Consider the following 18,783-nt stretch of genomic DNA (forward strand, 5'->3'; position numbering starts at 1 on the left):
GGTTGCACTTGCTCATGTGAAACAACTCACAAAATCATTTCTCAAGGGGTGTATCTTAATAGTCAATTGCAGCTTCCTCGTCTTCATCTGAAATCAAGATGATGGCTGTGTTCCTCGTTCAAGCTAACATGACAGGGTCTTTGAATACGTCCGTTTAGGTGAAAGAAAGGAGACAAGGAGAGGAAGTAAACCAAGCCTATAGAGATGCACCCCTTGGGAACGGTTCCCTGACTGAGGCTGAGGTATCTGAAGAATCCAATCAGTTGGGAGTTATGCGTTGTGAATTAGTGGTCGCTGGGTGGTGTGTGTGTGTGCGTGTGCGTGTGTCTGTGGGTCTGTGTGTGTGTTGCACATCTGGAAATTATGTGGAAATTGAGCAAGTTGAGGTGACTAAACTGCTTGGAGTAACCCTGGATTGTAAACTGTCATGGTAAAAACATATTGATACAACAGTAGCTGGTGCAGACTGATAGGGCAGCCCTGCTTCTAGCTCCTAGGCAACTTTGCAGTATTCTTTTTTTATATGTTATTTCTTACAATATTAGCCCAGAATTGTTTTGTGATATTACATAGAGCCGGGAAGAACTTTTGGATATCAGAGCGGCGGTAACTCACCAGCATTACGACCATGAATACAACTTTCCCAAATCGGAGGATCCTTTGTTCGTAACACCCAGGGCAATTGAACTGATTCCAGAGGCTGATCCAAAACACCGCCGGGAGAGAAGAGGAATTCGGAGGGGACTTCTAGTCCGACTCAGGAGGAGCGCAGACACCCACTCCTTCTGAGTATATTACTCGCTAGTTTTCAGCCTCTGGATAATAAAGTTGATGAGCTCAGGGTGAGGATGTCCTTCCAGAGAGGCATCAGGGATTGTAACATACTCTGTTTCACGGAAACATGGCTCTCGGGATATACTGCCTGAGTCCGTACAGCCAGTTGGGTTCTCAGTTCATCGCTCAGACAGGAATAAATATCTCTCCGGGAAGAAGAAGGGCGGGGGTGTATGTTTCATGATTAACTACTCATGGTGTGATTGTGATCACATACAGGAACTCAAGTCCTTTTGTTCATCCAACCTAGAATATCTCACAATCAAATGCCGACTGTATTACCTCCCAATTGAATTCTCATCAGTTATAGTCACAGCCGTGTATATTCCTCCTCAAGCCGATACCACGACGGCCCTCAAAGAACTTCACTGGACTTTATACAAACTGGAAACCACATATCCTGAGGCCGCATTTAATGTAGCTGGGGATTTTAACAAATACATTTGAGGAAAACACGAGCTAAGTTCTATCAACACCTTGAGTGTAGTACTCGCACTGCTAAAACACTCGACCACTGCTTCTCAACCTTCCGGGATACGTACAAGGCCCTCCCCCGCCCTCCCTTTGGAAAATCTGATCACAACTCTATTTTGCTACCTCCCTTCTTATAGGCAGAAACTCAAACAGAAAGTTCCCTAGTCTAACCAATCGGAATCCATGCTCCAAGATTGTTTTGATCACGCGGACTGGGGTATGTTCCGGGTAGCCTCCGAGATTAACATTGACGAATACACTGATACGGTGACTGAGTTTATCAGGGAGTGTATAGGAGATTTTGTACCCACTGTAACTATTAAAACCTACCCTAACCAGAAACAGTTCTATAGATGGCAACAAAACCACCGCATTTAACCATGGCAAGGCGACTGGGAATATGGCCGAATACAAACAGTGTAGTTATTCCGTACGTAAGGCAATCAAACAAGCAAAACGTCACTATAGAGACAGAGTGGAGTCGCAATTCAACAGCTCAGACACGAGAAGTGTGGCAGGGTCTACAGACAATCACGGACAACAAAGGATAACACAGTGCCACCGACGTGGCACGCTACCAAGGACTGTGGGCTCTCCTTTTCCGTGGCCAACGTGAGTAAGACATTTAAGCGGGTTAACCCTCAAGAGACTGCCGGCCCAGACGGCATCCCTAGCCGCATCCTCAGAGCATGCACAGACCAGCTGGCTGGAGTGTTTATGGAAATATTCAATCTCACCCTATCCCAGTCTGCTGTCCACACTTGCTTCAAGAGGTCCACCATTGTTCCTGTACCCAAGAAATCAAAGGTAACTGAACTAAATGACTATCGCCCCGTAGCACTCACTTCTGTCATCATGAAGTGCTTTGAGAGACTAGTCAAGGATCATATCACCTCTACCTTACCTGACACCCTAGACCCACTTCAATTTGCTTACTGCCCCAATAGATCCACAGACGATGCAATCGTGGACAAAAGGAATACCTCTGTAATAATGCTGTTAATTGACTATAGCTCAGCATTCAACACCATAGTTCCCTCCAAGCTCATTATTAAGCTCAGGGCCCTGGGTCTGAACCCTGCCCTGTGCAACTGGGTCCTGGACTTCCTGACGGGCCGCCCCCAGGTGGTGAAGGAAAGAAGCAATACCTCCAACCTTTATTTAACTAGGCAAGTCAGTTAAGAACAAATTCTGATTCACAATAACGGCCTACCAAAATGCAAAAGGCCTCCTGTAAGGACGGGGCCTGGGATTAAAATGTTTAAATAAACAATATAAATACAGGACAAAACACACATCACGACAAGAGAGACAACACAACATAAAGAGAGACCTAAGACAACAACATAGCAAGGTAGCAACACATGACAACACAGCATGGTAGCAACACAACATAACAACAACATGGTAGCAACACAACATGGTAACAGCACAAAACATGGTACAAACATTATTGGGCACAGTCCATGATTGTGTCTTTGAATGAAAAGATTGAGATAAAACTGTCCAGTTTGAGTGTTTGTTGCAGTTTGTTTCCAGTCGCTTGCTGCAGCGAACTGAAAAGCGGAGCGACTCAGGGATGTGTGTGCTTTGGGGACCTTTAACAGAATGTGACTGGCCGAACAGGTGTTGTATGTGGAGAATGAGGGCTGCAGTAGATATCTCAGAAAGGGGGGAGTGAGGCCTAAGAGGGTTTTATAAATAAGCATCAACCAGTGGGTATTGCGACGGGTATACAGAGATGGCCAGTTTACAGAGGAGTATAGAGTCCAGTGATGTGTCCTATAAGGAGCATTGGTGGCAAATCTGATGGCCGAATGGTAAGTTTTTTGAGCGAGAATTAAGACGACTTTTGAGTAGTAAGAAATGTATTAAAGCAACAGATACAATTAATAAGAATGGGCTAGAAACGTTTTATATGGTGAGTTACCTAGTGGCTAGGACAGGCAAGCCCCATACTATTGTGGAGGACTTAATTCTTCCTGCTGCCGCGGAGATGGCTAGGACAATGTTGGGAGAAAAGGCCAAAAAAACTATACAGACAATGCCTTCATCAAACAACACTGTTTCATGACGCATCAGTGACATGGCAGGAGATGTTTTGAAACAATTACAGCTTCACATACAAGCCAGTGAATTCTATGCATTACAGCTGGATGAGTCAACAGACTTGGCGGGCCTGGCACAGCTCCTGGTGTATGTCCGAGACGTTTATGGGAGGTCAATTAAGGAAGACATCTTCTGCAAACCACTGGAAACCAGAACAACAGGAGAGGTATTTTTAAAGTACTGGACAGCTTTGTGGCATCAAGATGTGTTGGTATCTGTACTGATGGCACAAAAGCCATGACAGGGAGACATAGTCGAGTGGTAACGTGTGCAAGCAGTTGCTCCCGGTGCCACTTGGGTACACTGCAGCATCCACCGAGAAGCTCTTGCTGCCAAAGGAATGCCTGACAGCTTGAAGACGTTTTGGACACTACAGTGAAAATGGTTAACTTCGTTAAAGCCAGGCCCCTGAACTCTTGTGTATTTTCTGCACTATGCAATGATATGGGCAGCGACCATGTAACACTTTTACAACACACAGAAATAAGTGCGCTGGTTATCAAGGGGCAAAGTATTGACACGTTTTTTTTTATTGAGAGACGAGCTTAAAGTTTTCTTTACTGACCATAATTTTCACTTGTCTGACCGCTTGCATGATGACGAGTTTCTCACACGACTGGCCTGTCTGGGTGATGTTTTTTCTCGCCTGAATAATCTGAATCTACGATAACGGATATATTCAACTATATTCAATGTAGTTGAGGCTACGATTAAGAGGTTGGAGCTCCTCTATGTCTGCATTAACAAAGACAACACACAGGTCTTTCCATCATTGTATGATTTTTTGTTTGCTTACGGACAATGTCAAATGTGATATAACGAAGCACCTGAGTGAGTTGGGGGCGCAATTACGCAGGTACTTTCCCGAAACGTATGACACAAACAACTAGATTCGTTATCCCTTTCATGCCCTGCCTCCAGTCCACTTACCGATATCTGAACAAGAGAAATTGCAACAAGCCGTTCTGTGAAAATGGAATTTAATCAGAAGCTTCTGTCAGATTTCTGGATTGGGCTGCGGTCAGAGTATCCTGCCTTGGCAAATCGTGCTGTTGAGACACCGATGCCCTTTGCAACCACGTACCTATGTGAGAGTGGATTCTCGGCCCTCACTAACGTGAAAACTAAATGCAGGCACAGACTGTGTGTAGAAAATGATTTAAGACTGAGACTCTCCAATACAACCCAACATTGCAGAGTTATGTGCATCCTTTCAAGCACACCCTTCTCATTAACCTGTGCTGAGTTATTCACAATTTTCAATGAACAAATACGGTTTTATATATGTAAGATGGCTAAATAAAGATCAACATGTTTGATTATTATTATATTATTATTTGTGCCCTAGTCCTATAAGAGCTCTTTGTCACTTCCCACGAGCCGGGTTGTGACAAACTCACACTCATTCTTACGGTTAATTTTTTTTTTTTTTTTTTTTTTTTAACCTTTATTTAACCAGGTAGGCAAATTGAGAACACGTTCTCATTTACAATTGCGACCTGGCCAAGATAAAGCAAAGCAGTTCGACACATACAACAACACATAGTTACACATGGAGTAAAAACAAACATATAGTCAATAATACAGTGAAAAATATACAAAAATAAGTCTATATACAATGTGAGCAAGTGAGGTGAGATAAGGGAGGTGAAGGCAAAACAGATATATGTATAAATAAATAAAAATATAAAAAGGCCATGGAGGCGAAGTGAGTACAACACAGCAAGTAAAATAAAAACTAAAAAAAAACACTGGAATGGTTGGTTTGCATTGGAAGAAAGTGCAAAGTAGAGACAGAAATAATGGGGTGCAAAGGAGCAAAATAAATTAATAAATAAATACAGTAGGTAAAGAGGTAGTTGTTTGGGCTAAATTGTAGATGGGTTATGTACAGGTGCAGTAATCTATGAGCTGTTTTGACAGCTGGTGCTTAAAGCTAGTGAGGGAGATAGGTGTTTCCAGTTTCAGAGATTTTTGTAGTTCGTTCCAGTCATTGGCAGCAGAGAACTGGAAGGAGAGGCGTCCAAAGGAAGAATTGGTTTTGGGGGTGACTAGAAAGATATACCTGCTGGAGCGCGTGCTACGGGTAGGTGCTGCTATGGTGACCAGCGAGCTGAGATAAGGGGGGACTTTACCTAGCAGGGTCTTGTAGATGACCTGGAACCAATGGGTTTGGCGACGAGTATGAAGCGAGGGCCAGCCAACGAGAGTGTACAGGTCGCAGTGGTGGGTAGTATATGGGGCTTTGGTGACAAAACGGATGGCACTGTGATAGACTGCATCCAATTTATTGAGTAGGGTTTTGGAGGCTATTTTGTAAATGACATCACCGAAGTCGAGGATTGGTAGGATGGTCAGTTTTACAAGGGTATGTTTGGCAGCATGAGTAAAGGATGCTTTGTTGCGGAATAGGAAGCCAATTCTAGATTTGACTTTGGATTGGAGATGTTTGATGTGGGTCTGGAAGGAGAGTTTACAGTCTAACCAGACACCTAGGTATTTGTAGTTGTCCACATATTCTAAGTCAGAGCCGTCCAAAGTAGTGATGTTGGACAGGCGGGCAGGAGCAGGCAGCGATCGGTTGAAGAGCATGCATTTGGTTTTACTTGTATTTAAGAGCAGTTGGAGGCCACGGAAGGAGAGTTGTATGGCATTGAAGCTCGCCTGGAGGGTTGTTAACACAGTGTCAAAAGAAGGGCCAGAAGTATACAGAATAGTGTCGTCTGCGTAGAGGTGGATCAGAGAATCACCAGCAGCAAGAGCGACATCATTGATGTAAACAGAGAAGAGAGTCGGTCCAAGAATTGAACCCTGTGGCACCCCCATAGAGACTGCCAGAGGCCCGGACAACAGACCCTCCGATTTGACACACTGGACTCTATCAGAGAAGTAGTTGGTGAACCAGGCGAGGCAATCATTAGAGAAACCAAGGCTGTCGAGTCTGCCAATGAGGATGTGGTGATTGACAGAGTCAAAAGCCTTGGCCAGGTCAATGAATACGGCTGCACAGTATTGTTTCCTATCGATGGCGGTTACGATATCGTTTATGACCTTGAGCGTGGCTGAGGTGCACCCATGACCAGCTCTGAAACCAGATTGCATAGCGGAGAAGGTGTGGTGTGATTCGAAATGGTCGGTAATCTGTTTGTTGACTTGGCTTTCGAAGACCTTAGAAAGGCAGGGTAGGATAGATATAGGTCTGTAGCAGTTAGGGTCAAGGGTGTCCCCCCCTTTGAAGAGGGGGATAACCGCAGCTGCTTTCCAATCTTTGGGGATCTCAGACGACACGAAAGAGAGGTTGAAGAGGCTAGTAATAGGGGTGGCAACAATTTCAGCAGATAGTTTTAGAAAGAAAGGGTCCAGATTATCTAGCCCGGCTGATTTGTAAGGGTCCAGATTTTGCAGCTCATTAAGAACATCAGCTGACTGTATTTGGGAGAAAGAGAAATGGGGAAGGCTTGGGCGAGTAGCAGAGGGGAGGGCAGTGCTGTTGTCCCGGGTAGGGGTAGCCAGGTGGAAAGCATGGCCAGCCGTAGAAAAATGCTTATTGAAATTCTCAATTATAGTGGATTTGTCGGTGGTGACAGTGTTTCCTATCTTCAGGGCGGTTGGAAGCTGGGAGGAGGTGTTCTTATTCTCCATGGACTTTACGGTGTCCCAGAACTTTTTTGAATTTGTGTTGCAGGAAGCAAATTTCTGCTTGAAAAAGCTAGCCTTGGCTGTTCTAACTGCCTGTGTATATTGGTTTCTGGCTTCCCTGAAAAGTTGCATATCACGGGGGCTGTTCGATGCTAATGCAGAACGCCATAGGATGTTTTTCTGTTGGTTAAGGGCAGTCAGGTCAGGAGAGAACCAAGGGCTATATCTGTTCCTGGTTCTAAATTTCTTGAATGGGGCATGCTTATTCAAGATGGTGAGGAAGGCATTTTTAAAAAATGACCAGGCATCCTCTACTGACGGGATGAGATCAATATCCTTCCAGGATACCCCGGCCAGGTCAATTAGGAAGGCCTGCTCGCTGAAGTGTTTCAGGGAGCGTTTGACAGTGATGAGTGGAGGTCGTTTGACCGCTGACCCATTACGGATGCAGGCAATGAGGCAGTGATCGCTGAGATCTTGGTTAAAAACAGCAGAGGTGTATTTGGAGGGCAAGTTTGTTAGGATGATATCTATGAGGGTACCCGTGTTTACGGAATTGGGGTGGTACCTGGTAGGTTCATTAATAATTTGTGTGAGATTGAGGGCATCAAGCTTAGATTGTAGGGTGGCTGGGGTGTTGAGCATGTTCAAATTTAGGTCGCCTAGCAGCACGAGCTCTGAAGATAGATGGGGGGCAATCAGTTCACATATAGTGTCCAGAGCACAGCTGGGGGCAGAGGGTGGTCTATAGCAGGCGGCAACGGTGAGAGACTTGTTTTTAGAGAGGTGGATTTTTAAAAGTAGAAGTTCAAATTGTTTGGGAACAGACCTGGATAGTATAACAGAACTCTGCAGGCAGTCTTTGCAGTAGATTGCAACACCGCCCCCTTTGGCCGTTCTATCTTGTCTGAAAATATTGTAATTGGGGATAAAAATGTCTAAATTTTTGGTGGTCTTTCTAAGCCAGGATTCAGACACGGCTAAAACATCCGGGTTGGTAGAGTGTGCTAAAGCAGTGAACAAAACAAACTTAGGGAGGAGGCTCCTAATGTTAACATGCATGAAGCCAAGGCTATTACGGTTACAGAAGTCATCAAAAGAGAGCGCCTGGGGAATAGGAGTGGAGCCAGGTACTGCAGGGCCTGGATTCACCTCTACATCACCAGAGGAACAGAGGAGAAGTAGGATAATGGTACGGCTAAAAGCTATGAGAATTGGTCGCCTAGAGCTACCAGAGCAGAGAGTAAAAGGAAGTTTCTGGGGGCGATAAAATAGTTTAAAGGAATAATGTACAGACAAAGGTATGGTAGGATGTGAATACAGTGGAGGTAAACCTAGGTATTGAGTGATGATGAGAGAGATCTTGTCTCTAGAAACATCATTGAAACCAGGTGATGTCATCGCATATGTGGGTGGTGGAACTGCAGGGTTGGATATGGTATAGAGAGCAGGGCTAGAATCTCTACAGTGAAATAAGCCAATAAACACTAACCAGAACAGCAATGGACAAGGCATATTTACATTAAGGAGAGGCAAGCTTAATCGAGTGATAAATAAGGGTCCAGTGAGTAGAGGTTGGTTGGGGTCGTGGCGATCCAGACAGCTGGCCGGGTATATGGCTATCGGTAGCAGCATAGGATGGAGGTCTGTTTGTAGATACCTCGTGCGTTTCCGTCGGTAGGTTCCGTGTAGTGGGGTTTTGTTCAGATAGCAGCCGATAAGACAGCTAACGATTAGCGGGCCTCAGATGAGCGTTCAGGTAACGCCGGGACGGAGGTGCCGGTTGGATAAATCCCTCGGGCAGATAACGTCGGCAGTCAGTCGTGAAGGCCCGGTGGGGTTCCGTATCTGCAGCAGCAACAAAGAAGCGGGTCCGGATGGTGATGGAACTCCTCAGCTGGCTAGCTCCAGCATGATTTGAGTTAGCTCCGGGGTCGACGTAAGCCAATAGTCACACGGTATGCAGCTAGCTAGCTGCGAAATCAAGGTGCAAGTGTCCAGAGGCTGCGGTTGGAATCCGGGGAAACTGAGAGAAAAAAAGTCCCGGAATGCTCCGGTCCGAGTCGCGTTGCACAAAAGTGCCGGTAGATTATCGAGCTAGAGGAATAGCTGATGACCGCAAAACGTGGGCAGCTGAAACACCAACGCTAGCCAGCAAACCGGCTAATTTCGGGGCAGCTACAGATTAGCTTCTGGCTAGCTATCGGAGTAGCTTCTGGATTAGCTTTCAGGCTAGCTTCTGAATTAGCCCCTGGCTATCTTCCACGATGAATTTTCAGATTGAGGTAAATAGTACTTATTGTAATTGGTGAAGCGGGTTGCAGGAAAGCTTTTGCAGGAAAGCTTTTGTAGTTGAGTTCTTGGATAATAAAATAAATAAAAGATATGTGAAGAAAAGGTGTAAATATATATATATACAGGACACGACACGACAACACGGAAAAATACGTCTGAACTGCTAAGCCACCTTGGTAAACTGGTAAACTGGTAAACTAATAAATGAATTGTATAGTGTGTGTGTGGCAGACTTACAATGATTGCAAAAAAAACTCAATTTGAGAGTGCGCTGACCCTGGTGCTAGAGGGGGTACGCAGTAGGAGGTTGAATGTTTGAAGGGGTACGGCTGACCCTGGTGCTAGAGGGGGTACGCAGCTGGAGGTTGAATGTTTGATGGGGTACGGGACTATAAAACGTTTGGGAACCACTGGTCTACCGTATCAAAAGCTTTGGCCACGTCAATGAAAATAGCAGCACAGCATCGCTTTATAACTGCCTTAATGTTGCTGGACCCCAGGAAGCTGCTGATGGGGATCCATAGTAAATACAAATACACACTCAGTCGTTTCTCAAGGGTCTATCTCACTTTCAAAGTGTATCCTTTCCTCCTAACATCATTGAACACGATTGGGTCTGTAAATTCAATGCAGAGACTAGACCTTTCACATCGATGTAGATCATCAAGGAGAGGAGATGAGGAGACAAGGAGAGGAAGCAAACAAAGACTATTGAGATACACCCCTTGGGAACGGTTCACTAACTGAGGCGGAGGTATCTGATGGAGCCTGGTTGGTTGGTTCGCTCTGAAGGTCTGCCAACGATCCAGCAGCAGTGCTGACACTGTAGACCACAGCTGTTGCACCACAGTAGAGAAAGGGGAGTGTGTGTGGGTGGGGGTGTGTGGGTGTGTGGACGTGTTTCACTATTCTTGTGGGGACCAGAAGACCAGAAGTCCCCACAAGAATAGTAAACAAACACAAATTTGACCAACTGGGGACATTTTGTTAGTCCCCACAAGGTTAAATGCTGTTTCTAGGGTTTAGGGTTAAGGTTAGAATTAGTGTTAGAATTACCTTAAGGGTTAGTTTTAGGGTTAGGAGCTAGGGTTAGGGTTAGGAGCTAGGGTTAGGAGCTAGGTTTAGGGTTAGGGTTAGGAGCTAGGGTTAGGAGCTAGGGTTAGGGTTAGGAGCTAGGTTTAGGGTTAGGAGCTAGGTTTAGGGTTAGGAGCTAGGGTTAGGGTTAGGAGCCAGGGTTAGGAGCTAGGTTTAGGGTTAGGAGCTAGGTTTATGGTTAGGAGCTAGGTTTAGGTTTGTGGTTAGGATCTAGGTTTAGGGTTAGGAGCTAGGGTTAGGGTTAGGAGCTAGGGTTAGGAGATAGGGTTAGGAGCTAGGGTTAGGGTTAGGAGCTAGGTTTAGGGTTAGGAGCTAGGGTTAGGGTTAGGAGCTAGGTTTAGGGTTAGGAGCTAGGTTTAGGGTTAGGAGCTAGGGTTAGGAGCTAGGGTTAGGGTTAGGAGCTAGGGTTAGGGTTAGGAGCTAGGTTTAGGGTTAGGGTTAGGAGCTAGGGTTAGGGTTAGGAGCTAGGTTTAGGGTTAGGAGCTAGGTTTAGGGTAAGGAGCTAGGGTTAGGAGCTAGGTTTAGGGTAAGAAGCTAGGGTTAGGGTTAGGAGCTAGGTTTAGGGTTAGGAGCTAGGGTTAGGTTTGGGGTTAGGAGCTAGGGTTAAGTTTAGGGTTTGGGTTAGGAGCTAGGTTTAGGGTTATGGTTAGGAGCTAGGGTTAGGAGCTAGGATTAGGTTTAGGGTTAGGAGCTAGAATTAGGTTTAGGTTTAAGGTTTTTACGTAAAGGGTTAAGGTAAGGGTAGAATTATGGGTTAGGATTCCGGTTAGGTTTAGGGTTAGGGAAAATAGGATTTTGAATGGGACTGAATTGTGTGGCCCCACAAGGTTAGCTGTCCAAGACTGTGTGTGTATGTGTGAGTCTAAATGAGGCTCTGGCACAGCGTTGCTTAGTTGGTGGCCTTGTTTGCCCTTCGCGTCCACTGAAAGCCGAAAACAGGAAATACAAATGTGAGAGGGGGGGCGACACTTTCTCTGATGGCATAACAGTAGAGTCATTTGACTTGACACTCAACAAATATAATGAAGGAGATGAGAGAGCAAGTATCAAGGGAAACAAGAGAGAGAGAGTTAAAGAGAGAGGGGGGATAAGTGACAAAGAAAGAGGATGAGAGGTAGAAAGAGAGAGATCAGAGAGAGAGAGAGGGAGAGAGAGAGAGAGATCAGAGAGAGAGAGAGAGAGAGAGAGATCAGAGAGAGGGAGAGAGATCATATTAATGTATAAATATCTCATCACGAAGAGTACCATCTTTTGAATAACTGGGCTCTGGTGGACTCGCACTGCAGATGGGTGTCTAAATACACCCTCTCCTTCTCTCCCTCCCTGTCTTCCACTCCAACCCCCTTCCCTCCTATCCTCCCCTCTTTTTCTCCTCCCTTCCTGTCTCTCTCTTCACCCCACCCGCCTCTCTCTCTTCACCCCTCTTGTCTCTCTCTCTTCACCCCTCCTGTCTCTCTCTCTTCACCCCTCTTGTCTCTCTCTCTTCACCCCTCTTGCCTCTCTCTATTCACCCCTCTTGCCTCTCTCTCTTCACCCCTCTTGTCTCTCTCTCTTCACCCCTCTTGCCTCTCTCGCTTCACCCCTCTTGCCTCTCTCTCTTCACCCCTCTTGCCTCTCTCTCTTCACCCCTCCTGTCTCTCTCTCTTCACCCCTCTTGCCTCTCTCTCTTCACCCCTCTTGCCTCTCTCTCTTCACCCCTCCTGTCTCTCTCTCTTCACCCCTCTTGTCTCTCTCTCTTCACCCCTCTTGTCTCTCTCTCTTCACCCCTCCTGTCTCTCTCTCTTCACCCCTCTTGCCTCTCTCTCTTCACCCCTCTTGTCTCTCTCTCTTCACCCCTCCTGTCTCTCTCTCTTCACCCCTCCTGTCTCTCTCTCTTCACCCCTCTTGTCTTTCTCTCTTCACCCCTCCTGTCTCTCTCTCTTCACCCCTCTTGTCTCTCTCTCTTCACCCCTCCTGTCTCTCTCTCTTCACCCCTCCTGTCTCTCTCTCTTCACCCCTCCTGTCTCTCTCTCTTCACCCCTCTTGTCTCTCTCTCTTCACCCCTCTTGCCTCTCTCTCTTCACCCCTCTTGCCTCTCTCTCTTCACCCCTCTTGTCTCTCTCTCTTCACCCCTCTTGCCTTTCTCTCTTCACCCCTCTTGTCTCTCTCTCTTCACCCCTCTTGTCTCTCTCTCTTCACCCCTCTTGTCTCTGTCTCTTCACCCCTCTTGTCTCTCTCTCTTCACCCCTCTTGTCTCTCTCTCTTCACCCCTCTTGCCTTTCTCTCTTCACCCCTCTTGTCTCTCTCTCTTCACCCCTCTTGTCTCTCTCTCTTCACCCCTCTTGCCTCTCTCTCTTCACCCCTCTTGCCTCTCTCTTCACCCCTCCTGTCTCTCTCTCTTCACCCCTCTTGCCTCTCTCTCTTCACCCCTCTTGCCTCTCTCTCTTCACCCCTCTTGCCTCTCTCTCTTCACCCCTCTTGTCTCTCTCTCTTCACCCCTCCTGTCTCTCTCTCTCCACCCCTCTTGCCTCTCTCTCTTCACCCCTCCTGTCTCTCTCTCTTCACCCCTCCTGTCTCTCTCTCTTCACCCCTCTTGCCTCTCTCTCTTCACCCCTCTTGCCTCTCTCTCTTCACCCCTCTTGCCTCTCTCTCTTCACCCCTCTTGCCTCTCTCTCTTCACCCCTCTTGCCTCTCTCTCTTCACCCCTCTTGTCTCTCTCTCTTCACCCCTCCTGTCTCTCTCTCTTCACCCCTCCTGTCTCTCTCTCTTCACCCCTCTTGTCTCTCTCTCTTCACCCCTCTTGTCTCTCTCTCTTCACCCCTCCTGTCTCTCTCTCTTCACCCCTCCTGTCTCTCTCTCTTCACCCCTCTTGTCTCTCTCTCTTCACCCCTCTTGTCTCTCTCTCTTCACCCCTCTTGTCTCTCTCTCTTCACCCCTCCTGTCTCTCTCTCTTCACCCCTCCTGTCTCTCTCTCTTCACCCCTCCTGTCTCTCTCTCTTCACCCCTCCTGTCTCTCTCTCTTCACCCCTCCTGTCTCTCTCTCTTCACCCCTCTTGCCTCTCTCTCTTCACCCCTCTTGTCTCTCTCTCTTCACCCCTCTTGTCTCTCTCTCTTCACCCCTCCTGTCTCTCTCTCTTCACCCCTCCTGTCTCTCTCTCTTCACCCCTCCTGTCTCTCTCTCTTCACCCCTCTTGCCTTTCTCTCTTCACCCCTCTTGCCTCTCTCTCTTCACCCCTCTTGTCTCTCTCTCTTCACCCCTCTTGTCTCTCTCTCTTCACCCCTCCTGTCTCTCTCTCTTCACCCCTCTTGCCTCTCTCTCTTCACCCCTCTTGTCTCTCTCTCTTCACCCCTCCTGTCTCTCTCTCTTCACCCCTCTTGCCTCTCTCTCTTCACCCCTCTTGTCTCTCTCTCTTCACCCCTCTTGTCTCTCTCTCTTCACCCCTCCTGTCTCTCTCTCTTCACCCCTCCTGTCTCTCTCTCTTCACCCCTCCTGTCTCTCTCTCTTCACCCCTCCTGTCTCTCTCTCTTCACCCCTCTTGTCTCTCTCTCTTCACCCCTCTTGTCTCTCTCTCTTCACCCCTCTTGCCTCTCTCTCTTCACCCCTCCTGTCTCTCTCTCTCTTCACCCCTCCTGTCTCTCTCTCTTCACCCCTCCTGTCTCTCTCTCTTCACCCCTCCTGTCTCTCTCTCTTCACCCCTCTTGCCTTTCTCTCTTCACCCCTCTTGCCTCTCTCTCTTCACCCCTCTTGTCTCTCTCTCTTCACCCCTCTTGTCTCTCTCTCTTCACCCCTCCTGTCTCTCTCTCTTCACCCCTCTTGCCTCTCTCTCTTCACCCCTCTTGTCTCTCTCTCTTCACCCCTCCTGTCTCTCTCTCTTCACCCCTCTTGCCTCTCTCTCTTCACCCCTCTTGTCTCTCTCTCTTCACCCCTCCTGTCTCTCTCTCTTCACCCCTCCTGTCTCTCTCTCTTCACCCCTCCTGTCTCTCTCTCTTCACCCCTCCTGTCTCTCTCTCTTCACCCCTCCTGTCTCTCTCTCTTCACCCCTCCTGTCTCTCTCTCTTCACCCCTCCTGTCTCTCTCTCTTCACCCCTCCTGTCTCTCTCTCTTCACCCCTCCTGTCTCTCTCTCTTCACCCCTCCTGTCTCTCTCTCTTCACCCCTCCTGTCTCTCTCTCTTCACCCCTCCTGTCTCTCTCTCTTCACCCCTCCTGTCTCTCTCTCTTCACCCCTCCTGTCTCTCTCTCTTCACCCCTCCTGTCTCTCTCTCTTCACCCCTCCTGTCTCTCTCTCTTCACCCCTCCTGTCTCTCTCTCTTCACCCCTCCTGTCTCTCTCTCTTCACCCCTCCTGTCTCTCTCTCTTCACCCCTCCTGTCTCTCTCTCTTCACCCCTCTTGCCTCTCTCTCTTCACCCCTCTTGTCTCTCTCTCTTCACCCCTCCTGTCTCTCTCTCTTCACCCCTCTTGCCTCTCTCTCTTCACCCCTCTTGTCTCTCTCTCTTCACCCCTCTTGTCTCTCTCTCTTCACCCCTCCTGTCTCTCTCTCTTCACCCCTCCTGTCTCTCTCTCTTCACCCCTCCTGTCTCTCTCTCTTCACCCCTCCTGTCTCTCTCTCTTCACCCCTCCTGTCTCTCTCTCTTCACCCCTCCTGTCTCTCTCTCTTCACCCCTCCTGTCTCTCTCTCTTCACCCCTCCTGTCTCTCTCTCTTCACCCCTCCTGTCTCTCTCTCTTCACCCCTCCTGTCTCTCTCTCTTCACCCCTCCTGTCTCTCTCTCTTCACCCCTCCTGTCTCTCTCTCTTCACCCCTCCTGTCTCTCTCTCTTCACCCCTCCTGTCTCTCTCTCTTCACCCCTCCTGTCTCTCTCTCTTCACCCCTCCTGTCTCTCTCTCTTCACCCCTCCTGTTTCTCTCTCTTCACCCCTCTTGCCTCTCTCTTCACCCCTCCTGTCTCTCTCTCTTCACCCCTCTTGTCTCTCTCTCTTCACCCCTCTTGTCTCTCTCTCTTCACCCCTCTTGCCTCTCTCTCTTCACCCCTCCTGTCTCTCTCTCTTCACCCCTCCTGTCTCTCTCTCTTCACCCCTCCTGTCTCTCTCTCTTCACCCCTCCTGTCTCTCTCTCTTCACCCCTCTTGCCTTTCTCTCTTCACCCCTCTTGCCTCTCTCTCTTCACCCCTCTTGTCTCTCTCTCTTCACCCCTCTTGTCTCTCTCTCTTCACCCCTCCTGTCTCTCTCTCTTCACCCCTCTTGCCTCTCTCTCTTCACCCCTCTTGTCTCTCTCTCTTCACCCCTCCTGTCTCTCTCTCTTCACCCCTCTTGCCTCTCTCTCTTCACCCCTCTTGTCTCTCTCTCTTCACCCCTCCTGTCTCTCTCTCTTCACCCCTCCTGTCTCTCTCTCTTCACCCCTCCTGTCTCTCTCTCTTCACCCCTCCTGTCTCTCTCTCTTCACCCCTCCTGTCTCTCTCTCTTCACCCCTCCTGTCTCTCTCTCTTCACCCCTCCTGTCTCTCTCTCTTCACCCCTCCTGTCTCTCTCTCTTCACCCCTCCTGTCTCTCTCTCTTCACCCCTCCTGTCTCTCTCTCTTCACCCCTCCTGTCTCTCTCTCTTCACCCCTCCTGTCTCTCTCTCTTCACCCCTCCTGTCTCTCTCTCTTCACCCCTCCTGTCTCTCTCTCTTCACCCCTCCTGTCTCTCTCTCTTCACCCCTCCTGTCTCTCTCTCTTCACCCCTCCTGTCTCTCTCTCTTCACCCCTCCTGTCTCTCTCTCTTCACCCCTCCTGTTTCTCTCTCTTCACCCCTCTTGTCTCTCTCTCTTCACCCCTCTTGTCTCTCTCTCTTCACCCCTCTTGTCTCTCTCTCTTCACCCCTCTTGTCTCTCTCTCTTCACCCCTCCTGTCTCTCTCTCTTCACCCCTCCTGTCTCTCTCTCTTCACCCCTCCTGTCTCTCTCTCTTCACCCCTCCTGTCTCTCTCTCTTCACCCCTCCTGTCTCTCTCTCTTCACCCCTCCTGTCTCTCTCTCTTCACCCCTCCTGTCTCTCTCTCTTCACCCCTCCTGTCTCTCTCTCTTCACCCCTCCTGTCTCTCTCTCTTCACCCCTCCTGTCTCTCTCTCTTCACCCCTCCTGTCTCTCTCTCTTCACCCCTCTTGCCTCTCTCTTCACCCCTCTTGCCTCTCTCTTCACCCCTCTTGTCTCTCTCTCTTCACCCCTCCTGTCTCTCTCTCTTCACCCCTCCTGTCTCTCTCTCTTCACCCCTCCTGTCTCTCTCTCTTCACCCCTCCTGTCTCTCTCTCTTCACCCCTCCTGTTTCTCTCTCTTCACCCCTCTTGCCTCTCTCTTCACCCCTCTTGCCTCTCTCTTCACCCCTCTTGTCTCTCTCTCTTCACCCCTCCTGTCTCTCTCTCTTCACCCCTCCTGTCTCTCTCTCTTCACCCCTCCTGTCTCTCTCTCTTCACCCCTCCTGTCTCTCTCTCTTCACCCCTCCTGTCTCTCTCTCTTCACCCCTCTTGTCTCTCTCTCTTCACCCCTCTTGTCTCTCTCTCTTCACCCCTCCTGTCTCTCTCTCTTCACCCCTCCTGTCTCTCTCTCTTCACCCCTCTTGTCTCTCTCTCTTCACCCCTCTTGTCTCTCTCTCTTCACCCCTCCTGTCTCTCTCTCTTCACCCCTCTTGTCTCTCTCTCTTCACCCCTCCTGTCTCTCTCTCTTCACCCCTCTTGTCTCTCTCTCTTCACCCCTCTTGTCTCTCTCTCTTCACCCCTCCTGTCTCTCTCTCTTCACCCCTCCTGTCTCTCTCTCTTCACCCCTCCTGTCTCTCTCTCTTCACCCCTCCTGTCTCTCTCTCTTCACCCCTCCTGTCTCTCTCTCTTCACCCCTCTTGCCTCTCTCTTCACCCCTCTTGCCTCTCTCTTCACCCCTCTTGTCTCTCTCTCTTCACCCCTCCTGTCTCTCTCTCTTCACCCCTCCTGTCTCTCTCTCTTCACCCCTCCTGTCTCTCTCTCTTCACCCCTCCTGTCTCTCTCTCTTCACCCCTCCTGTTTCTCTCTCTTCACCCCTCTTGCCTCTCTCTTCACCCCTCTTGCCTCTCTCTTCACCCCTCTTGTCTCTCTCTCTTCACCCCTCCTGTCTCTCTCTCTTCACCCCTCCTGTCTCTCTCTCTTCACCCCTCCTGTCTCTCTCTCTTCACCCCTCCTGTCTCTCTCTCTTCACCCCTCTTGTCTCTCTCTCTTCACCCCTCTTGTCTCTCTCTCTTCACCCCTCTTGTCTCTCTCTCTTCACCCCTCTTGTCTCTCTCTCTTCACCCCTCCTGTCTCTCTCTCTTCACCCCTCTTGCCTCTCTCTCTTCACCCCTCTTGCCTCTCTCTTCACCCCTCTTGCCTCTCTCTTCACCCCTCCTGTCTCTCTCTCTTCACCCCTCTTGCCTCTCTCTCTTCACCCCTCTTGTCTCTCTCTCTTCACCCCTCCTGTCTCTCTCTCTTCACCCCTCTTGTCTCTCTCTCTTCACCCCTCCTGTCTCTCTCTCTTCACCCCTCCTGTCTCTCTCTCTTCACCCCTCCTGTCTCTCTCTCTTCACCCCTCCTGTCTCTCTCTCTTCACCCCTCTTGTCTCTCTCTCTTCACCCCTCTTGTCTCTCTCTCTTCACCCCTCTTGTCTCTCTCTCTTCACCCCTCTTGTCTCTCTCTCTTCACCCCTCCTGTCTCTCTCTCTTCACCCCTCCTGTCTCTCTCTCTTCACCCCTCTTGTCTCTCTCTCTTCACCCCTCCTGTTTCTCTCTCTTCACCCCTCTTGTCTCTCTCTTCACCCCTCTTGTCTCTCTCTCTTCACCCCTCCTGTCTCTCTCTCTTCACCCCTCTTGTCTCTCTCTCTTCACCCCTCTTGTCTCTCTCTCTTCACCCCTCCTGTCTCTCTCTCTTCACCCCTCCTGTCTCTCTCTCTTCACCCCTCTTGCCTCTCTCTCTTCACCCCTCTTGTCTCTCTCTCTTCACCCCTCTTGTCTCTCTCTCTTCACCCCTCCTGTCTCTCTCTCTTCACCCCTCTTGTCTCTCTCTCTTCACCCCTCCTGTCTCTCTCTCTTCACCCCTCCTGTCTCTCTCTCTTCACCCCTCCTGTCTCTCTCTCTTCACCCCTCCTGTCTCTCTCTCTTCACCCCTCTTGCCTCTCTCTCTTCACCCCTCTTGCCTCTCTCTCTCCACCCCTCTTGTCTCTCTCTCTTCACCCCTCTTGTCTCTCTCTCTTCACCCCTCTTGCCTCTCTCTTCACCCCTCTTGCCTCTCTCTCTTCACCCCTCTTGTCTCTCTCTCTTCACCCCTCTTGCCTCTCTCTCTTCACCCCTCCTGTCTCTCTCTCTTCACCCCTCCTGTCTCTCTCTCTTC

The 18,783-nt window shown here is 49.1% G+C and overlaps 1 protein-coding gene across 2 annotated transcripts in view; it reads left to right on the forward strand.

The window, feature by feature from the left end:
- mgat3b (beta-1,4-mannosyl-glycoprotein 4-beta-N-acetylglucosaminyltransferase b) overlaps positions 1–18,783 on the forward strand; it is a 76,362-nt gene that overhangs the window by 2,598 nt on the left and 54,981 nt on the right. The window contains exon 2 of one of the 2 annotated variants that reach the window (XM_055907313.1): positions 3,461–3,583. The exons of the other annotated variant lie outside the window; for it this stretch is intronic. Within the exon in view, the coding sequence (XP_055763288.1) occupies positions 3,465–3,583 (119 nt within the window). The 5' untranslated portion in view covers positions 3,461–3,464. The remainder of the gene's footprint in view (positions 1–3,460; positions 3,584–18,783) is intronic. 2 annotated transcript variants of the gene reach the window in all.

Source organism: Salvelinus fontinalis, chromosome 40, assembly GCF_029448725.1.
Source record: "Salvelinus fontinalis isolate EN_2023a chromosome 40, ASM2944872v1, whole genome shotgun sequence".
NCBI classification, from domain to species: domain Eukaryota; kingdom Metazoa; phylum Chordata; class Actinopteri; order Salmoniformes; family Salmonidae; genus Salvelinus; species Salvelinus fontinalis.